General features: G+C 54.4%; 1 protein-coding gene across 8 annotated transcripts in view; it reads left to right on the forward strand.

The window, feature by feature from the left end:
- The window catches only part of LOC144099531 (uncharacterized), a 54529-nt gene that overhangs the window by 17160 nt on the left and 15331 nt on the right, over positions 1 to 22038 (forward strand). For 2 of the 8 annotated variants that reach the window (XM_077632903.1, XM_077632905.1), the window contains exons 2-6: positions 2549 to 2623; positions 3128 to 3693; positions 15083 to 15193; positions 17331 to 17469; positions 18382 to 18491. In XM_077632903.1, coding sequence (XP_077489029.1) covers positions 2549 to 2623; positions 3128 to 3693; positions 15083 to 15193; positions 17331 to 17469; positions 18382 to 18491 — 1001 coding nt within the window. The remainder of the gene's footprint in view (positions 1 to 2548; positions 2624 to 3127; positions 3694 to 15082; positions 15194 to 17330; positions 17470 to 18381; positions 18492 to 22038) is intronic. The other 6 variants (XM_077632904.1, XM_077632906.1, XM_077632907.1 and 3 more) reach the window with 3 other exon arrangements.

A 22038-nucleotide genomic window follows, 5' to 3' on the forward strand; every position in this document is an offset into this window, starting at 1 on the left:
TGGCTGGAAATGTCGAACACCATTGCGTCTGTCGGCGGTAGTAACGGTTCTGAACTGGTGTGCCTCTTGAAATTTGTCCTTTTTGCCGTGTGCAAATCCACTGGATGCAGCAGTGGGCTTGCGCACATGCGGTTTGTGCGACGGAAACGGTAAACTTTCGAAGCAGTGCACAAAGACGCGCCAGCGAGCGGCGCGCGCGAAGCGTGCCAGTGGGGCGGAACAAGTGAGCGGAAGGGGCACCGCGGGGTGCGGTGAAAGGTGCGCATTTCATTTAAGTAGCAGCCCTTCCCCCAGCGGTAGCAAGAGTGTTGCGGGAGGGATAAGTACACCATTTGTACTAGGCTAGTGCTTCGGTGCTGTGGCGTAGTGTATTGGCGCTGCGTTTTGGACATGAGGGGCTCGAGTTCGATTCCCATTGCTCTTATCCTTTTTTTTTTTTGCGCGCTCAGCTTAAACAGTGTGCACATTACTTAGAATATGCCCTCCCTCGAATGTGTTCTATCTAGTTTCTTGGTCATGCGCTGTCGCGCCGCCCCGGGGCAACGCGAATTTCCCCCTGGCCGCCAGTATGTTATCGCTCCGGTAGGAAGATGACGATGCTGGCGCGCGTTTGTTAGGTGCGCCACGCCTCTGTAAGCGCGTCTGAGGCCAGCCGAATGGGACTCGGCAGAAGCGGCCTGAAGGCCTCTCAGTCGCCTGTGGGCACTTGCTTCTCGCCGAAGGTGGCCATAGGCGTGAGAGCAGTGCGTTGCTGTGGTAGGTGGGAGAGCAGTTCCTGTCTGCAGGCGCCGCACAGTTCGCTCCTGCGTCTTAGAGGCGGTAGCTGTCGCAGTGATGGGTTAAAATTTTGCGGAACTGCAGAAGTGGTTGATGAGCCCATGGGACGGCTTACGTGCGCGGTCGCTTCGGAAGCCAGGTGTGTGGGCGTCTTCGGTGCCGGGCACGGGGGGAGCTTCTCCGTTGCTCCCGGCGCGGACTTTGATTCGCTCTTTCGGGTTGTGTCGATGAGCGGGCGCAGTGGCGTATGAAGCACTGTGCTGGCAGCTTCACGGCACGGGCCGTGGAGGAACAATTGTTGGCGTTTGGCGGCGACTCTGGAACAACTGCGCTTGCTCCCCTGAGGTCTGCGCCATTTCGACCGGGCTGTCCAGTGCCCTCGTGCAGTGCTGACGCATTCCCACGGCTTACGGTCCGCCCATGCATCATTTATTCGTCGCTGGTTTTGCTCTTTGGCCGGTTCTCAATTTCTTGTTCCGGGCTGTGCCTCCGCCGAGCAGCCAGCCAGCCGCTAACCCCGGCCGTCGTCGCTGTTCCCCCTTCCCCCCCGTGCGGGTGGGGGTATCTTTCGACTGCCTGCCCTCACGGCGCCAGCGTTCTGTTGCCCCCCCCCCCCCCTCTCTCTCTCTCGGGAGCTCCGCCTTATTGATCGACATTTTCCCCTCGCCGTGTTACGAGCGGTCGCCTCCTTTCCAGTTTCATTTTCTCACCAGCCCTGCTCTGCGCGGCAGCAGCACCACCACTTCCATTTGGAAACTCGCAGCCTTTTGCATCGAGGGAGGGAGGGAAGGAGGCCCAACGTTTTCGCAAGAGGCCGCCTCTGCAGGCGCCGCGCTCCTTCTTCTCCCCTCTTTGTTCCGTGGGGAGCCCTTCTCCTCGGTCTCCGCGTCTCGCCTTCCCCCGGCCTACGGTTTAATCGGCTGCCATTAAAATGGCCTACGGGCAGGGTACGTGCCTTTGGCGCTCGCCTCTCGCGTGCGTCCATCTTGCCGCACACGCCGGTCGCAGCCGGTGGTCGGGATTCGCGGGGCAGGGGAAAAAAAGGGAAACACCGCCCGGGGAGGAGGGGAGCGCAGTTCCCGAATCGCGCAAGCGCGTCCTGCAGCATCGGGATTTCGAATGTCCCTTCCCCCCATGACGGGAGTGGAGAGCATCCAGGCGTCGTCTTGCCGGGCGGAGTGATTCTCGCCTCGATCCCCTCTCCGCGGCCAGAGGAGAAGCCGTGCGACGACGCGTGCAGGGCGACATGCCGCTATTGTCCGCGTGCGCGCTGCTTTGAAGCCACTCGCGTGACGACGACCACGCCTCCCCGCGTCGGCGACACCGACTTCGTGCAGTTAGTTCAAGACCGCTTGCTTGCCATGTTGCTTGGTAAGTGGCGGCCGCTGCGCTTATGGAACTGAGTGTGCTTACTATTCTGTTTTTCCCCTACCGCGTGCTGCTTCCTCCTTTTTTCTTATGTAACTTGCCGGGCGAACTAGCGAGAGCGAGCGTCCGTAGCATGTGTCCCGCTTATGTTTGCACTTCAATTTGGGTGAGCCTGCTTTAAAGGTCGCCGCATGGCAGGAGCCCCCTTGAGGATCCACTCTCTTTCCCCCCTGGCAACCGGGTGATCGGTCCCCAAGCAGTCTCCTGTCAGCGGCGTCACTGGTGGTGGTGGCATTGTGTGTAATGTGTGCCGTGTTTGATGATGATGGAGGTCTGCCGACTCAGTGGCGTCCGGCCATGTGCGTGCTTTTCTCCTCCAACCCTGCTGTGTTTGTACACCCAGCCGGAAGTCGTGGGAAGTACTTTGGGCAGCAGCTTGATGATTGGCGGCAGAACAGCGAGCTATACTCGAAAAAAGGTGAATAGGGGCTGCGCAGCTGCCTTTCTCTTCTGTTGCTCCTTGTCCAGTGCCTGTAGAGACCTGTGTGTGTGTGTCTCCCCACATCCCCCACCCCCTTCCGCCGCCGCGCGCTCGCTCATGCCGCCACCCCACTGAGAAGACAGCTTTGTTGACTGGATTGTGCTTGTACTGCCAGGCTAGCATTAATGCAGCTCACCAGTGTGTTAAGTGGAGCAAGTGCTGGGTGGTGGTGCACGCTTGTCCAGACTCGCTTTTGTCGAATTCATGCCAGTCTTGCTTGCCTCTCAGAAGTTAATGCTTCCTTTCCGTGCTTCGTCGGTGAGCTGCGCTGTTTTGTGAGCAGTGGTAGCTTTTTGTCGCCTATAGACGTTGCGCTAATGCTCAGGGCGAGACCTGTACCCGCTAGGGGTTTAACAACACGAGGCACGTTGTTTCGCGGTGGCAGTAGTGCTTGCCGACCACCGACTCCTTTCCCCCCCGACACTGTGCGGTGCTGTGCAGCAGACTACGACTACCACCACGCGATGGCCCAGCACGCGGCCGTGGTTTCGGCCGCGGGCGGGGGCCAGCTGCACCCGGCCATGGCGCAGCTTCCCATGCTGCCCACTGGGCTGAACCTGTCGATGGGCTCGGCGGCCAACATGGCCGCGAACATGGCCGCCGCCGCGGGCCTCCAGATGTCGCAGCTGACGGCGAGTGCCAACTCGACCTCGTCCTCATCCGGAGGAGGTGGGGGAGGGGGCGGTGGCGGCGGAGGTTCGTCGGCGGCGGCGCTGCACCACCACCACCATCACCACCACCAGCACTTGCAACACCAGCACGGCAACGCTCCGGCGGCCCACCAGCAGGCGCTGCACCACCAGCACCAGCACCACCACCACGTGGGCTACATGGGCCACATGGGCGCCGGCGCCGGCGTGGTGGGACCGGGGGGCAAGCTCAAGCACAAGAAGCCCAAGGTGAACAAGGACGGTGTGCCGGCCCCCAAGCGTGCCACCACGGCCTACATCACTTTTACCCAGTGGTACCGGGAAGAGATGAAGAAGTCGGGCAGGCAGATACCGCGGGTGAGTGGCAACCCTTGTGTGCATGGCTCAGGACTAGACTGTGGCGTCGTCCGCGCGGCCGTCGGGTGCGCATGAAACCGTGACACTTGCGTTACGCAGTCTATCTGGCTCCATCATGCCTCTGGCAGGTGCATGCACAGCCGCAGAGTCTGTAATCGGCCCAAATACTTGGATGCTGAAGTGAACGAGGATGCAACAGCACTCATGGTTGCCAGGCTCAGGTTGTAGTGCTAATCATGAGCAGTTCTGAGGAGGAGCGTTGTTGCAGTAGCTTTCTCTTCTCTGGGTTGCAGTTTCTTTCTCAAATTATAGTTTTAGTTTCGTATTTATTTATCTGGTGGGTATTGTCATAAAACTGGACATCATAAACGTGCCCGAGGCATAATTGTTAAAGGAAGTCAAGTGACTGCAGCCTGTGACAGTCTCTTGTGAACTGGGTGAGAGGCATAGGAAATGCTGTGTGTTCTAGGTGCAAGGCTATGAAAGCGAAAGCCAAGTGACTCCTGCCGACTGCTCAAGTGAGAGCTGCCATAGGAGCAGCTGCCTGTGTTAGTCTGCCTCCATTCATTAGCAGGCTGCGGCGTGCTGCAAGAGCAACCAGGGAACAAGCGACCTTGTTATGCACAGCTGCCCATCTCGCCTCCTGCTAGCAGACGTGTGTGTGTTGGCTCGCAGAAGTGCTTCTCAATGACATGCAGCAGTGAAAGAAATCAGTGTCTAGTTGCTGCAGAGCTTTTCTCATTATTTTTAATTCGTGCTCTGAAAATCTCGATAAATGGAGAAGCTGAATATTCCGCGTTGGGTGTGTGAGCTTGGCCGATTTGAAATGGGAAAAGGTTCGGTTTATGGGGGTTTAACATCCCAAAGCAACTCAGGCTATGAGAGACGCCATAGTGAAGGGCTGTGGAAATTTCGACCACCTGGGGTTCTTTAACGTGCAGTCACATCGCACAGTACACGGGCCTCTAGAATTTCACCTCCATCGAAATTCGGCCGCCGCGGCTGGTGAAATGGGAAAAGGTTGTGGCCTTAAATGTGCACTAAGAGGAATTTGAACTAGTCTTTTTACCGCGGGAACTCGTTCTACACGTTCCGAGCATTCTTATAAACTTCGAATTATTCTCCTGTGCGGCTGATTTCTCTAATTTAAATCGGGTTGAACGTCCCAGCTCCCGCGTTTTTTTTTTTTTTTTGAACTCAACGGTGAAGGTAGGAGGAGTTGCCTCTCAGCCAGTCCCGTGGCGGCTTGCCACTCTGCCATCGGCGGAGCGGTACGTAAATCAGAGCCCACGCGTGTTTTTTACTTCTGTCGGCCTAATTTGCGGCCATGTTGTCTGCGACGAACTATTGTAGCGAGGGCTACACTGGGCCACCAGTCGAGCATTTCGCGGCGGCCGGGAGAGAAAAGTTGTGCGCATGCACCGTTACCATGACAACCGGAGAGGTGCAGCAGGTGCGGCGTGCGTTTCGCCGCGGCCGCGCGTCCGCTCCACCGTCGGAGCCGTGCGTGACGTCACGCGGATGAGCAGTTGTGCGCATGCGCCGATACCATGGTAACCAGAGAGACCCCACAGGTGCGCCGCGCGCTTGGTAGCCGCACGCCGCTCTATCACCCGCACCGCGCGTCTCATGCGCAGCATTGCGTATAAAAGGCTGGGATGTAATGAGCGTCTGTGTCACAACGTTTGACATGGATGCAGAGAAAGAGAGTCCAGCCGCTGCTAAATGGCGGTATAGACAAGAGAACATTAACTCTTCGGATCCTGAGGTTGTCGCCTGGCACATGGCTACTCAACAAAGAGAGAATGAGCGTAAGAAGACGAAGAGAGGAGCGGAGATGGCTGAACAGAGAGAGGAACGGCTTGCCAAATGGAGATGTCAGGCTGCCGAGCGTAATAGACGGCGCATAGCCGCCGGGATGGAGCCCAGCGGCTCTCATTGCTAAACATACAGTGACCACAACAAGCTCAGCCAGGGAAACGTACGTAGTAGCTCTTGCTATGTATTTCCTGACATAGCCGAGCTAAGCCACTGCCAATTTTTTATTCACAGAAACCTAAAAAACAAAATAAAAGCGAGAGCGAAGCTGCCACGGGACTGGCTGGAAGGCATCCCACGCGTTGGCTGACTCCTCCTACCTTCAGCGTTCAGTTAAAAAAAAAGGCGATTTAAATGAGGGAAGTCGGCCGCACAGGACAATAATTCGAAGTTCCTAAGAATGCTTGGAACGTGTAGGTTGAGTTAAAAAGACGAGTTGAGATTCCTCCCTAGTGCACCTTAAGGTTATGAGGCGGAATGGGTTTCTCTCTTTTAGCTGAGTTGTGTGGCAGCAGCTATGGCCATGCGTCACTTTCCAGGTTCTGTACGTGCCAGCGTAGCCTCTGTTCAAAGTTTGGCCCCAAGGAATGCATTGATAACCTCAGTCGCTGGAGGCCAGCTCACCGGTTGGCGAGTGCCTGCTTGGATCCAGGCAGGCAGTAGAGGGGCCTCTGTTGTGGAGAGACTGGGTGCTTCCATTTTTCGTTTCGTCGTGATCCATCACCGACTACGCGATGAGAGGTGGCATTGTTGAGTCACGGCTCGATCCGTCTGCTCCCTCCGCCGCTTCTTTTTGTGTGCACCGTCTGACTGTTTGCTCGGAGTGAAGTGCGGCAGCGTCGCGCGGCCTCTGCTCGAGAATGCAAAGAAGGGGAAAAAAAGGGGCCCCGTTCTTGTTCGAGGAATGATTAGTCGAGTCGTCTCGCGTTCTGATTGACAGCCTCCATAGCTTTCGCTCCTTCGTGCTCGCGAGCGTCAGCCGTGTTACCTTATTGTTTGCTGCACAGATCTTGGCGGCGGGTGTGCCACGTTGTCGAGATGCGGGCCGAAAACTCTGCTCGCACATTATTCCGGAGCCTTTTACTGGGGCGCCTCTTTCTCTCTTCCTTCTGTTCCAGTCTCTCTGTTTCGCCATGGCGCGGTTCGGGTGTCCAATGAGAAGCAAGACAGTTACGCCGCCGTTTCCGTTCCGAATAGTCGTTTATTAATGCCAAAACATTATGTGGCTCACCACTCAGAATACCCTGCGTTGACCGACTGTTGTCCACAAGAATCGGACCAAAACCCCCCGCGTGACCTCATGACGTCATCAGGAAAGAACGAGAAATAAAAAAATGGTTGGCGGTTTAGCACCACCGCCACGTACCTGAAAGCGCGATTAAGGTGTCCACTGACCCAGGGAGCCAGTTCTGCGCGTCTTCAATATTTCCATGGTCCGTGCCAGTTTACCCAATGTACGCCGGCGGCCTGCGCTCCACTGCCGTGTGTCCGCAGCAGTGTTGTCAACGCCAACGAGCATTGCTCCAGGGCCGTGTTTCTGCCACAGTATTGTCCACGCCAACGCATGCAGCGCGCATATATAGCTCTCACTTCTGCTGCATAGCTCAAAGTGCGAATATTAGTTTGATAGCAGCAGTATTAGTTGATGTAGGAGACGATGTTGAATGCACAGCGCGAAAGGTTGCAGCTTAACACGAGGCGTGTTCGGCTGCGGCGATAGCGCAGCGTTCTCGCACGGTTGGCTGCGAAGCTGAACTGTTCGCGCCGCCGCGGGATCGAATCCCAGTCGCTGATATTTTTTGATTTCCTTTTATTTGCCTCTTTCACTTGGCACAAACGTCGCAAGATCGGAATAGTGCTTTCGTACTAAAATTTCTTACGAAGTGGGCGTTGAACCCGGTCCGACGCGGACAGATCAGTTTTGCTGGTCACTGCATTAGGGTAGCACGCCATCCCCGCAGCCGAACACCCCGCGTGCTTTCATTCACAGCACGTAAGCAGCGTTAAATGCCCTTAATGCCGACCATGGCGTGCTCTCGGGATCCTCCTGGTTCGTGCATATCCCCTATCATGAAAGTGTTTGCTTTCCGATTACTCCAACGTCGCGCAGACCCAGCACGGGCCTGGTACACTTGCGCTCCTGCGTGGCGATCGCTAGGCGTCCGACTCTCTCCACGTATTTCGCGCGGCGAGCGGAAGTTTCGAGCGACGGCCTCCCACGGTTTGCAGAACAACCTTTGAAATAAGTTCGTTTTAATCGAGCACCCTCCCTTGCTGTGAAAAGGGAACCATGTCTGAGGGTGGTTCAGTTAAATAACCAAAGTGCTCTTTTTGTGCAGGTACTTGTCCGCTCCTCCCGCGTTGTAAGTGCGGTTATCTTGAATGGCCGCTTATCCAGCGTGAACGAGACAAGGGAGCTCTTGGGATGTTTCTTTTTTTTTTGCGTGAGTTTGATTTAGAAGAAAGAGGTGTTGGTGAAGGAGCCAAAGGCCGCCGCCCGGATTAGCGTCCCAACTCGCAGGGGGCGTGCGAAGTCGCGGTTCCACCGACGTTCCAAGCCGTTCCGTATGCCAGGTTGCGGGGTCGAACGTCGGCCGCGGCGCGCTCACTCCTGTGGTGGCGAAATAAGGTCGTGTCAAAAGCCCGCGTAAATTCGGGAACCTCCTCGAGGCCAGTGCCACCCGGTTTGTAGTTTTCCTTCGTACCTTACGGGTCACTCGCGGAAGGGAGCGGTCCCGTTTGAGCTGTGTATTGTTTCGTCAAAAATACGGGGTACAGCGTGGCTTCGCTCAATAAACTTTTTCTCGTCCGCGACTCCCTCTTGCATAAATCCGCACCTGCTCTCACGTGGCGCCCTGATCGTCCTTATCGAACGACAGTGAGTGGAGGCCTGCTAGTTGCGTTTCGAATGGCGTAGCCTAATGGGCCTCTCTCTGCGTGGATGGTTGCAGTCGGCGTGCTGGACGGGTTATCGGCGGGTGTGTGCGTGCTAGCTACGACAATCGGCCGCTCGCGGCTCGAGTGCCGCGCGTGGCAGCCTCGTGGCGGCTCAATGAGCGGCGCGCGCCTTTCTCCGTGTGGGGGGTTCCGGGCGGGAAAGGCTCGAGAGTCTCAGGCCACTACGGGCAACAGGGGTAGCAGTAGTAGTAGTGGTGGCGGTAGCCTCAGGCGACTGTTCGCAGCAGCGACAGCGCCGGCTAGCCGTCCAGCCTGGCGGGTGCATGGTGCGCTCTCGGTAGAGGGGATTTTCGAGGCGTCTCTCCGGTGGCGGAGAAGACGGCGCGCGTTTTCATTTATTTCTTCTTTTTTTTTTTGTGTCCCCGGCCGTGTTCCGCTTCAACCGGCTTGGTTGGCTCGCCACCCTTTTTATTTTCCTCGGCGGCGGCGGGCCCCCTCCGTCTGCGCTCCTCCTCTCCCTCGGGCGGGCGATTCCCGGGAGTTTCCTTTGTTCGGAAGGCGCGACTTCCGCGAGCGGGAGAGGAGGAAGAAAACCTGCTGCTTCTGCGAGGAGCGGCGTGTGCTCTCGGCTCGTCTTGTTTTTGCCCGCTGCACCTTAATTTTCGGCCCCCCTCTCGGCTGCTGCTGGCGGCCGTCTGACCTTGAATGAGCCGCTCTCCTTTCGCACCCCTCCCCGGCGAGTGGCTGGTGGGAACTGCGCGCACCCTCCACCCAGCGACCGTCCGGCTTGCCTGTGCGGTCACTCGATATCGTGGGTGCGAAGGGGGAAGAAACGCGCCATGTGCGTAGACATTCGTGGAGATCTGTGAGCTACGGGCGCGGAATGTTGGCTATCGTGCCGATCGGCCTTCCGCCGTCTGACCGAGCGTGTCGTCGATTTCGTCCGGCAGCTGCTCCCGGCGTTTGCGTCGCCGCGGGGAGGGGGCGCGGGATGCGCCGCGGCAGATTGGCGCGCATCGATATGCACGCGTGTGCAGCGTGCTGGAAAGCCTGTTTGCGGGGCCTCCGCTGCTTTTGTCGCGCGCTTCCGAGCGTTGTCGGAGCGGCGTTAATGAGACGGAAAACGAGCGCGTGCTCCTGCTGCGACTGCTCGTGTGTGCGCGCCTGGCTGCGTGTGGCCGGTGAATGCAGAGAGAGGGGGCGCGGTTGCTTTCGCTGCGCTGCCGCTGTTGTAGCAACTTGGCGCATGGCAGTGTCGAGTGAAGCCACCGGCTTTTGCCGGGAGTTTCCGCCCAAATGCAGTCACCTCGTCGCGATCGCAGCTCCTCCCGACGAGCGAGGGAGAAGCGCGCGCTTGGAGACGACCGGTGTGCGCGCGGCGCGTAACACTGCGTCGGAGATCGTTTGTCAAGTTCATTAACCACCGGGCGGCCAGGGCGAGACCTGGCGCGCATTCCGCAGCGTTCGAGAGGCGGGAAGACCCGGTCGGCCACTCCGTGCGCTCTTGGCGAGCGGGGGGGGGGGGGGGGCGATTCTCCGAACGGTTTTTAGCGAAGCGGCGTTTTCCGCCACCTCTGGTCGGCCGAAGTGCGCGTGCACTTTTGGCTGGCGTGTAGAGTATGCGCCCGTAGAGTGGCTGGCGAGTTACCCGGAATTGCTTCTTTGGACGCCACCCTCGGCGTCGTCGTTTGTACTGCGGTTGTTTTGGTGCGGGCATTTTTCATTCTGGCCTCCCCGGGCGCTCGGCGGCAATCGATGAGCGCCGAGTGACGTCAGCGAAGCAAACAAGACGGCGGCGAGGGACTGTCACGTGGTGAGCGAAGTTGGGCTGGAGGTGCGGGCGAGAGGCCAGATTACGTGTGCCGCGCCGGGGCTCTTCTCGGGCGCGCTTTGTGTGCGCCGGGAGGAGCCGTGAAAGGGGGAGGCGTCATTTGCATCCCCCCTCCCCGTCGCCAGCGCAGCGGCGGAGCTCGCGCTGCTGGCCGCTCGATTGACGACGCGTGCTGCGCGCAGCGTGGCGTCGTTGCGAGGGCAGCCGTTTAGCCCCGCATCTTGTCTCTCGAATGCTTGGCATTTACTGCGGGGGTCCAACCGTCGTCGCTTTGCCGATGGGTGTCCGGCACGTCGACAGAGATGTGCATGTGCAGCCTGCCGGGATTTCTGCAGAACGAACGCGGTTGTGTGGATGTGTGACGAGCTCCCACTGTCTCCTCTAAAAGCATTAACGACTCCCACTTGCTGCAACAGCGACTAGCGCAGTGACACCCGAAGATGCGTTAGACTTGACGGAGTAGTGTGAAGCATTTGAAAGAAAGCAGTCGATTTTTTCTTCTTCTGGTGGCAAGTATTCGCGGTGTCAGCCTCCAAAGCGCAGATCGCGAGGGGAGTGAGTCAGCCCTGCTACAGAAGAAGTATCCTAGCAAATTCAGGGGAGAAGCTGCGTAGGTTGCGAGTGGTTTCGAGTGTGCTCGTTACAGCCCGTGAGGTGTGGAAAGTGTCGGCCTACGGGTCAGGGCAGCGCGCAAAACTGAACCGGGCGTGTTCACGGGGCGGGTGCTGCAGCGAGAGAAAGTGCAGCGTACGGTTGTGCAGGAACAACGAGGGGGTCAGCCTGGCCGTCACCGTGCGTCGGAGCGTTGCGCAATGCCACGCGGAGCCCTCGGCCGGGAGCTTGGCGCGAAGTAACGTTTCGGTGACTGCGGGGGGCCATCCTGGCGAGCTGAGCGCTTTTCTCTGCCCTAGCTGTTCGAGCTGGGAGGGCTGTTTGTGTGGTCCGCAGGGGGATAACTGGGCCTACTCCCGATTAATGATGGAAGAACGGCCGGTTGTCATCATCGACCCTTCGCATTTCACCTCTGCGTTGGAACTATTCTTGAAATGTTCGGAGATCGGTCGCCGAAGTAATCGGTCAGTCATGGTGAGGATTTTATTTTTGCTTGACCAACTTGCGCTTCTGGTCGTCGCATGACGAGCCGTCCGTTGGCATTCCCCGAAGGCTGTCCGCCTGTTCACCCGCTTTCGGGCGCAGTGCGTCGTCGAGCGGAGCCGCGTTTCTTGCCCCTCTTCCCTCCGGTCTTTAAAGCAGTATGGCTCGGAGCATGCGTGGCGGCGGGGATGCGAAAGGGCTCGGCCCTTCGCCCCGGTCGGACTGCGAGCCCGGGTTCGCTCTGCGCTCCTCGTCTCATTGTTTCGGGCCGCTCCTTTGTTGCGGAGGGAGGCGGCCGTCCCGTTCGCTGGGTTTCACTCCGGACGCCTGGGGACGGCGAACTACCAGTCGGCATGACTCGGGAGGCATGCGACGGCAAGGCGCGGTGAAACATCGCGTTCTACCCCGTCGGGCAGCGCCCGCAGAAACGAGCCGGGCTGCCGGTGCCCGCATTGCTTGAATCCCGGCTGCACTACACCTGCTGCGAGCTTAGCGTCAAACCACGAGCTGGCAATTGCCGGACCCGAGGCTCGCATCGTTACCCTGGCTGTGTGCACAGTGGCGCGAAACCGTTGTCGAGGGCCGAATGTTCCACATACGGCTTCCGCATCTTGAGACGCAGCGAGCGCTTGCAGTTTCAGTGGGGGAACACTTCGGTCTGGTAGCGTGTTGTTGGCATCGCTCGCCGCCTAGTTTTGAAGCCACGTGCAAGGCGATGCATGATTTGTCATCGCGTTGTTTTCGGCCGCGTACCGTTCGCGGGACCGACTGACTCTAGGGCTCATTCAGATGCAGAAGGTGCTCCCGCGCGACGTTGGGAGAGCCACCGAATGGTCGTCCTGCGCACAAACGCGTCCTCAGTCCAACGCGCGCTGCACCGAACTCGTGCGTGGACGCGCACTGCCGCGCGCTGATAGGTGCGGGGCGGGGCGCGAGTGCTTGTGTGCAGCGTGGGGGAACCGCGGTTGAAGCGAGGGAATCCCCCTCCGCGAGTGGGCGAGAGTCGCCGCTGCGGTCTCGGGGAGGCGCACCGCCGCTGCTCCAGGCGCCGGCGGCGTTGCGCCACCGGGGGAGGAGGAGGGGGGTCGATGGGGAGGGGGGCGGCAGGCAGCCTCGGCGGCAGGGCGCGGGGAGCGTCGCCAGCAGGCCTAGCCGTGGCGTGTCGAGGAGGGAGGGCGGGAATGGCCGCCGAAGCTAGGCCTGCCCTCCCGCGCGCGAGCGGGGAGAAACATGGCCGCCCGAAGCTGCCGCGCCGCCATGGCCGCCCGCCGTGCTCTCCCCCTCCTGCCCTCTCCATCGCCCCCTCTCCTCCACAAGCTGCGGCACGGGGGCCCCCTCTAATCTTCTTTCTGCCGGCGATTCTTTTGCGTCTGGGCCGGTCTTGGCGCGCTTTTTCTTCCCTTGCTGCTGCCTGCGGCGACGATTTTTGACCGCTGTCTGTGGGCGCTGGCTTTTGTGCCTCTTTCCTTCCCTTTCCGTGCGTGCTTTTCGGGCCGGTTGATGCTCCACGGCGATCGCGGCCTTCCCGAGGGATCGCTTCTGTTTTGCTCGGGAAACAGCTGCTGTCATCTCCCCCGTGGGTTGGCACTTGTGCGGCACGGCTCGCGCGCGCCTCTCCCGTCGCTTTTTGCATACGCGCGTGCTGTCGGCCGTGGGTCCCGTTGTGTTTGGGGGGGGGGGGGGGGGGGCGACGCCGTTGCAGGATCGCCCATGTGTCCGAACTGGTGGAGGCCGCTTCGTTGCGGGGCTTTGGGCGCTCTTAGGGGACGGATTAAAAATACAGGTAACACACACACAGTCGGTTGCGGAGGGTAAAAAAGTTACTGGGGCGCTTAGCCGCGCTTTGTTTGCTCTCTTGGACAGCAGCCGTTTTCCAGTGGTCAGTGTCACTGCACGTCACCTGCTCTAGGCTCTCGCCTAAATATATTCTTACTCATTTTCTGCAACAGGCTCAGTTGTAGCTGTAAATAACACTGCAACAAAGGACCATGCTTAGAGCTACAAGCCTGAGTTGCTCAGTACCCAGAGCACTGGCCAGTGGCAGCGTTTATTTCTTGCTGTGTATAGGTTATTGTGAGCTAGCGCCAGTGAGTGCTACCCTAGCTGGAATCGGGAAGAAAAAAATGCAGTGTGTGCAATATGAACGGAAGGTAATCGATGTTCCCTCGGACTGATGAAAGGGATTCCAAGAGAAGGAAAGCCTAGCAGGTTTTATCAGCAAGTCAGGTGTGCAAATGAGAATAGGAACCAAGGGAACCATAGCCAACAAATTAGATGCCGCGCAGGGAAGAGAGCTCGTACTCGAGGCTGACTAACAACCCAAGCAAACATGTACAAAATATAGTGAGGGGAGGAGGGTAACAAGGAGGTACGCTGAGATAAGGTGGCTACAGCCAGCACAGCACAGCCCTCGTTAATTAGAATTCAGTTTGAGATGACTTTATCCTGTGGTCAGCATAGTTTGGCTAAAGATGGCTTAGTGGGGAAATGTTGGCTGGGCTGGTTTGCAGCAGTGTACAGCAGGTGCCACATCCCACTGTTCTGTGGCTGCCTGTGGTACAAACTATATGCTGTTTCCCTTTGCCTACCGTGGCCTAGTTGATTGGGCATCCGCCCTGTATGCGGTGTTTGGCCCCTTTGTTCTGGCCCTGTGCTCGGCTTCTCTGGGATGATTGATATGCTTGGGAAATGGGTCGCTGACCCCACCTTTATTAGTTCAAAATCGTTATCCTTTGTGTATGCGACTGGGAGCATTTTAGGTGCCCAGGTGTGCTAAAGCACAGGGCAGGTTGGTTGGTAATGGAGTCTGGTGAAAAAGCAGTGAAGGCTGTTCCTGTCTGAGGCAAACTATTTCTCGGCATTGGTCATAATATACGGGCAATGCAAAACTGCACTGCGACTGCTCTCTGGTACAATTCAGATGGGATAAACCAGTTCTCGGCAGACCATCAAAAATGCTTTCTTGTTGAGTGCTGCTGTGCTGTGTTCACAGGGGGTGCACCAAACACAAATTTTGGCTCCCAGATATTCCCTTGTCTAATCACATTTTTCACACAGTTTCAGAATTATTACCTGAGCAAACACATACACAACAGATGCCTTCCAGCTGCAGCATTTTGTAACGCCTAGTGAAGGCATACATTTTAGGATACTCCTGCAACTGTGCCCAGAAGAAGCAAATGTCGCCTGGCAAAGCAGTCATGTCTCTGAAGAGAGAATGAGCACAGAATGCTGTGCCACCACATTGAGGAAGGGGTCCACTGGTTTGGTGCTTGCACATTCTGGCAGCGCATGAGAAGCAGCCTAGTGCTACAGATTGATGGCAACACGCCTCTGCTCACAACTGCTCTTGCAGTAGTGGACTGAGATCAGTGACCATTACAAGCTTTTTTTGTTGCAGTAAGGAATGCAATAGACGTTGCATGGCATTGCAAACAAGTGGCTGTTTTTGCTTCTTTTCGTTCGCCGAGAGACAGACTGTAATGAAATAGGGCAGGTCTTCCTGGTTGTTGGTTGCTTAGTTGAAAGAACCACCTTGGTCAATCGCAAAACATTCTCAGTCAAGATGTTGCCCTGGTACTGTTGGCTGAGGTGGCATGGCATTTTATGTGCACAACTCCTGTGGGTCTGGACAGAGTTGGTGCCGGGTTGTGACTTCTGCACTGGGCGTGCGCACTTGTTGTTCCACAGTTTGCATTGACCGATGCTCTCCCACCCACCCCTCCCCTCTTGGTTCTCTCCTCAAAGATTGGAGACTTCGGCAAAGAATGCGCCGGAAAGTGGAATACAATGTCGGACGAGGACAAGCAGCCTTTCCTCAGCGCTGCTGCCAGAGACCGCGAGCGTTACAAGCGGGAGGTGAGTTCTAGAAGAGTGCGGTGAGGGGCAAGTTGGTACGACATTATGGAAACAATGAATAACTGTACAAAAAGGAAGGGACAAGAGAGACAAACCACACGAGACAAGCGCAGAATAACCACTGGTTTTTTGCGCCTTCCTTCAACAACAAAGCGCATGCGCACCAACCATAAAGACAAAAGCCATAATCATCTTGTCAAAGCAGGAAACTCCAACTCCTTGTGGTACAAGTGTATGGAGGCCTCCCTAACACATTTGTCAGGTCCTACTCTTGCGATTTCCAAGGCTTCGATAATTTCACGTTCTTTCTTATCCCTCACGTGTCCGGTAACCTTAGTCCTGCCGAAAAGTGGAGTGCATTCATTGTCATCATACTTGCAGGTTTTGCAATATTTAGGCAGGTGCTGTCCCCGTGAATAGGCTAAGGAATTGGCATGCTCTAATAATCTCATGTTGATGCAGCGGCCAGTTTGCCCGATGTACGCCTTACTGCACTTTTTGCGCAGTTATTCATTGTTCCCATAAGGATGTGAGTTGTTGTTCGCAACATTTGTGACGCGGACAGTGCTTTCTTTGAACAGGAACCAAGGGGGGGGCAGTGGTCAGCTGTATTTCAGGGGCTGACCCGATTATGCACTGGTCTCAATACATTCCTGGAACTTCATTTTGCAAGGGCTCTGCTGCTGGGCAGGATCCGCACTTTATATTTTAGTTATGCAAGCCAAAGTCTGCCCTCAATTTTTCAGGTTGCAAGAAATGAAACAGTGACCCATGTTTGCACCCCCGGTACAAAAATGAGATTATTTGATATAAATAATGCGCAGCTTGCATTTTATGTCATTCATACGAGCACTGGCTCTTTGTTCACAGCTGTGTGAACAATAGTACTGAAGGGCAGTCATCCTTATCCGTGCATTCCCGGGGAAATTTCGTGCTCGTACAATAAGTGCTGAGTAGTGTACTATGATCTTTAAGAACTTATTTAGCGAGTACATGAAATATTCGCTAAATAAGCAGCAGAAAAAGCGAGCAACACTTATTGAAATCAGCATCCACAGACCCGAAGCAGTCTGGCGTGGTGCTGTAAGTGGGGCAAAGTTACGGCGTCGACTGTTAATCTGTGTGGGCTGTATTCGTCTTTTGAAGGCATTCCAAAATCTCTTATGTCTTTGGGAGCTCCGTTGACTTGAATGCACCTCAGCCGAATGCAATTCAAAAATTTGTGCACCACGAGGCAGTGGTCGAGTCGGAAGACGTGTTCGGATGTGGAAATGAAACTGAAAATTAACTTGTAACGAGAGTTGCAAAAAATATATTATTCTCTAAGTATTTATGCAAAAACAAATCAATTTCCACAAGCTGCCGCAGCATCCATCGCCACTGCCATCATATCCAAATGACACTCCTTTGGCCATGCGACAGCGCACACTGAAAGTGTCATTCGTTCAAGGGAAGTGCACTTTGTGAAAGTGTCACTAAACATGCGTATGTGATGATGTATAAGGTACACCGTAAAGAGGGTTTTCTTGAGGCAGTTGGATTTTAGCTAGGATTCAGTTTCCTAGCCACATAATATGTTTCAAAATTTGATGCTTGATTGGCAAGCTGCTCCAAATTGCTTCATAATGCATTTTTGGGTGCGCTGAACATTGCTCCAAATCGCGGTTTGGTGACAGTATGAATAATCGGGCCACTATAGCTCAAGCATGTAACTGTCGACTCTGGGTAGTATCGAGGTCAACTTGGCCAGCAAAAAAAGGATGCTTGTTTTATTTTTTCTGTGTGTGCGTGTGTCCTATAGGGAATGTTCCACTGCTGGATAATAAATTGCTGGTGGCACATTCATTTCTGTGCTGCTAGCATTGTTTCCGTGTGTGGGAAGGTTTGGTTTATGTGGTTTAATGTCCCAAAGCAACTCGGGCAGTGAGGGACGTCCTAGCGGGGAGGGCTCCAGATAATTTCGACCACCTGGTGTTCTTCAACCTGCATTGGCATTACAGAGTATACGGGCCTCTAGCATTTCGACTCCATTGAAATGTGCAGCCAGGTTCGAACCCTTCTTTTGGGTTAGTAGCCGCGCACCATAACCACTGGGTAGCCACCGCAGTGACGGGGTGTGTGGCTCGCTTGCCTGCAGATGGCTGTGTACAAGCCGGCGCGTGATGTCAACAAACCCAAGCGCCCTGGTACAGCCTTCATGCTCTTCATGGCTGACTTCCGGAAAGAGATGGCCGGAAAGGAACCAGAGGGCGGTGTGGCTGCACTGGCCAAACTCGGTGAGTTGGGCCCACACCCATGCAGTTGGCCTGCGTCAGTAGATTACTATGTTGAAATGGCAGCCCTTCTTAACCACATTCTTAAAATTTGCTGTTCCATTTCTCTTATGTGGCATGCATGAATCATCACTTTTGAGTACCTTCCATTGGACCAGCATGTGGGATTGTACTAATCCAATCCACTGATACACCTTAATTCATTTTCTGGGGTGGGATTGCTTCCAAGGTTTTTTGGGGCTCTTTGGCATTTTTGGGTGCGGGTCAACTCATATTTTCAAATTTAGCGGTGCCACACAATTGGTCCACTGGTGGTAACATGGTATCGATGATGTCGTAACCCTCTCCACCACTCAAGGAATTTCATGTTGAAGGAGCGGAAGTTTTTTGGCAGATGACAACCCAAATGCGATCAGTTATATTTCTCTATACGTTCTCTATCTGTCGGCACTTGGAAGAAGCTTCCCAGACAAGCATCGGATTACAAGCTGAAATTTATTCTACTACATCATCATCCGAATTCCCCAAGTCCCTCTGAAGCACATGGTTAAATACCGTATTTAGACTATTGTAAGTCAACCTATTTTTTTAAATTTGAAAATCCGAAGTGGGTGGGGTTGACTTACAATCAAAACGAAAACATCGCACTATAAGTAAAGGCGAGACAAAGCCAAGACCCTGGGCCTTGGACAAGATCCCCATCTGAGAAGAAAGCTGCGAAGATGCTGTAATAGAAACTCTTGAAGGACTTGGGGGTTAAGTTCAAGGATATGGACTATCATGCGCGTCCTGTGTGACAGATCTTCCCTTTCTTCCTTTGTTTCGATCGTTAGGGTAGTTAACCTGTCTACCTTTCCGTTCATCGGTTTCTCTGTTCCCGCGTGGCTGATGCTCCCCTGCGTTGTGTGGTTCCAGGTGGCGAGAGGTGGCGGGGCATGTCAGAGGAAGACAAGCGACCCTACGTGGAGCGGCAAAACGAGGAGAAGATGAAGTACGAGACAAACATGGAAGAGTACAGGCGCAAGGTAAGTCGTCCTATCCTACCTCGTGGGCAGTTCAGGCGTGTGGTGTGCACAGCCTCACATTGTATGGAGGGGTGGGTAGCAGTAGTTGCATGAAATGGGCACAATGGTCTGGGTGCTGGAAAAGTGGCTAGTAATTTCATGACAAGCTGTTTCACAGAGAAACTCTGGGTTCTGAGCAGGTGTCGGCATGAAATGCATTGTGCAGTAAAAGCTCGCTAATTGAGTAATGAAGATAATTTGAGCTGCCGGCTTTGACCAGGCCAGGCGCCCATGTAATTCCATGGCGTCAAACACTCACAAATTCGAACAGTACGGGTCTTACACCGGCTAATTCGAACAGGCTTTCAAAGGTAGGCTGCGTCCTGATATGACTGGCGCAGCAAAAGATTGTCGAGACAGACCTGCTCAAAACCTGAATTCCACGCTGCATAGTCGGTTGCAAAACTCTGGCGTATGCGTGATGGCAGGCATGTTGACATATGGGCAGCCTCAAAATGGCGTCGCTCAAGCAAAACTACTGCCCTGGCCGGTTTTCCGAAGACCGTTTCCGAGTCGTTGATTGGCTCGCACGCGTCGCGCTTTTCAAGCACGCCGTTCCGTGCCTGCCATTGGCTGGCGGGACCGGCGCATCTTTTTTTTTCTTTCTTTCTCTTTTGCGTTCACCAGCGTCGCTGCCGCTTCGTGCGCGTCTGCTTTTGCGCTTGTTTTTTTCTCGACGCGCCGTATTTCTGCTTTGTGCCGGGAGTTTTTCCATGCGATCAAGGTGACGGGAGACAGTAGACGTAAACTGTGCACGCAACGAGCTTTTGCAAGCCGTAAGAAACGGGCGTGAAACAAAAAGCAGAAGGCGTCGACCACAAACTTGCCGTCGGGACCTTCGTTAGAGCCGGTGCCGGACTCGCTGGATCTGCCAGGAACGTCAACCACGCTGCTCGCTGACGACACTGCGGGACCGAGTTCCAGCACGAATTGCATCCCAGATCACGGTACAGTTCGTGTTGATGCCGTATACTACTCTGCTGCGGAGTAGGCGCAGCTTGTTGAACGGTCGGCGCACACGAAGTCCGCTCTGTCGGAAAAGCCAGCTACCCAGCACAACTTTGAACTTCTTGGCATCACTGCTGAGTGCCAGACCGGTGATGCTGGTATGGTACCGAGTTCGTGATTGTGGACATGAAAGTTTTGAACAGCTATTTTGCGCAAGCAAAGTGCGGAACCTGCGGCGCAGGAAGTCTGGCTTTGAGCGAGGCAACAGACAAGGAGTATGGCTTAGCTGTAAAGCTCCAGCTCGTCTGCGGCAGCTGCAACTTCGAGAGGAAGCAATTTTCTTCCCCACGAGTAAGTGGAACTGCCAGCATAACTCCCTTCGAGGTCAACATGAGGGCTAAAGGCATGACTGCCTTTGCAGACTTTTGCGCCTGTATGAGCCTGTCACACCGAGGTCTGCACCACAAGACCTTTCAGGGACACCTGGAAACTTTTGTGAAAGCCTGCGAGAGCACAGCGACCGCAAGCGAAGCTGCCAGTGTGGCAGTCATCTTCTTGAATCCAGTAGGGAACATTGACGTTATTTTCGATGGTTCGTGGATGACCCGAGGGCGTAGCTCTCACATCAGTGTGGGCTGCATTTTTGAGCTGTACACTGGTCTTGTGATCGACCACATTGTTTACTCGAACTTTTGCCTCGGATGTGCCTTGAGACCACAGCCACAAGATGAAGGCTACAGTGTCTGGCTCGCCAACCACGAGTGCCAGCGAAATGTCGATTGTAACTCTGGCCGCATGGAAGTGGAGGTTGCACTGATCATGTTTCAGAGGTCTCTGGCCAAGTATGGTCTGCGCTACATGACTGTTCTCTCTGATGGAGAGAGCTGGACTTTTCATGCTTTGTCGGAAGCAGACGTGTACGGATTCATAAAGATTGACAAGAAGGATTGCATCAACCACGTTCATAAGTGAATGGGGACAGCTCTGCAGAACCTGGTTAGAAAGAAGGCTCAAGGTGAATCTCTTGGCGGAAGAGGCAAGCTGACGCAGGAAAAGATAAAGATCACCAACTACTGTGGCTATGCCCTGAGGAGCAACAGTAATGATGTTCCAGGCATGAAGAAGGCAGTGGAAGCTACACTCCTGCACATGACTTCTACAGATGATGTCCCGAACCACTTCAAGTGCCCTGAGGGTGCTGACTCTTGGTGCAAGTTCAACAGAGCCTTGGCCAATGGTGAACTTCCACCTCCACACAAGAGTGCCTCCCGGCTTGTGTTGGGGCTGCTCTGGAGCTAGTGTTTGCAAGGCTCAGCGAGGAGAAACTGTTGGCACGGTGCAGTGAAGGAAAGACTCAGAATGCGAGAGCCTGCACTCTATCATTTCGACGCAAGCTTCAAAGAATGCGAATGCTTCCTTGGAAAGTGTGAAGCCGGCTGCTGCTGAGTCTGTTGCCATCTACAACCAAGGAAGGAGGGCAATGAATCCATCACTGCAAGTCTGGGCTATGCTGCTGCTGGTGGCTGCCTTGTTAGCCGAAGCCTAGAAAAAGACGCCCTGCGTTTGCGCAAGGTAAATGGAGCTCAGCTAAAGAGCACTAATATGGAAGAGAGACTGACAAGGCAGCATAAAACGGGAGCAACTGAAGATTACAGCCCTGGACTGCTATGAAGACGTTCTCCAGCAGCACATGGCAGTGTGCTGTCTAACATCCAGGCAGTTATTCTCAAAGACAGAGTAGGAGATGTGTCCAGCGTCGCACCCAACGGTCCTTTTCAGGACCACCCAACTGCTTGCCATGGTGGGGGCTCGGATCTCCTTGGCTCCAGCACTTCATTGTCTCTAAAAAAAATGTACCGATAACTTCATGAGAAATCATTTTTTTTAGAACTAGAACTTCACGCTTACACCTTCGACGTTTTTTGTATTAATGTTTTCTTGGATGGAATAAGACACTTTTTGTTTTGCTTTGTAGGGAAACAGATAAGGAACATCTAAATAAAATCCGTTGTTGAAGATTCCTCCCAAAATTTTCTGTAGTCGGCGTCAAAACCTTAAATGCAATTTTCTAAGCCTCATGTTTTTTGCCAACGTCACTAGCCTTACGGAACTTTTCATTATGTTTTGTGGCGCAATTTTAATAAATTTTACACCTTTGAATTCTGAAAGAATTGAACTGTGGAGCTATGCTATTTTTATGTGGCTAAGTTGAACATATCAAATTTTGCGAACATTTATAGCAGCTAATTATATTCCAGAATTGTGATGCAGCAATATAATTGAACATTTTTATATGATGATGTATCTTAATAACAGTATAAATAGCATATCTCCACATGACAGGTCTTTGGCTATGGCTACATTTTAATCGAAACCAAAAAATGTTGAGGGAGAGTGTCTTAATGACACGTAATAAATTACCTAATTGAGCTTCAGTTATTTTTCCAGAAGTAGAGAACTAATTGAGATGAGCTGAAACTAATTGCATTTTTGAAAACAGGAGGAAGAAATGCATATGCATACCTAATTTCATTACAATATCTAATAATAAAACTTTTCG

Source organism: Amblyomma americanum, chromosome 7 (assembly GCF_052857255.1).
Source record: "Amblyomma americanum isolate KBUSLIRL-KWMA chromosome 7, ASM5285725v1, whole genome shotgun sequence".
In the NCBI taxonomy this organism is placed as follows: domain Eukaryota; kingdom Metazoa; phylum Arthropoda; class Arachnida; order Ixodida; family Ixodidae; genus Amblyomma; species Amblyomma americanum.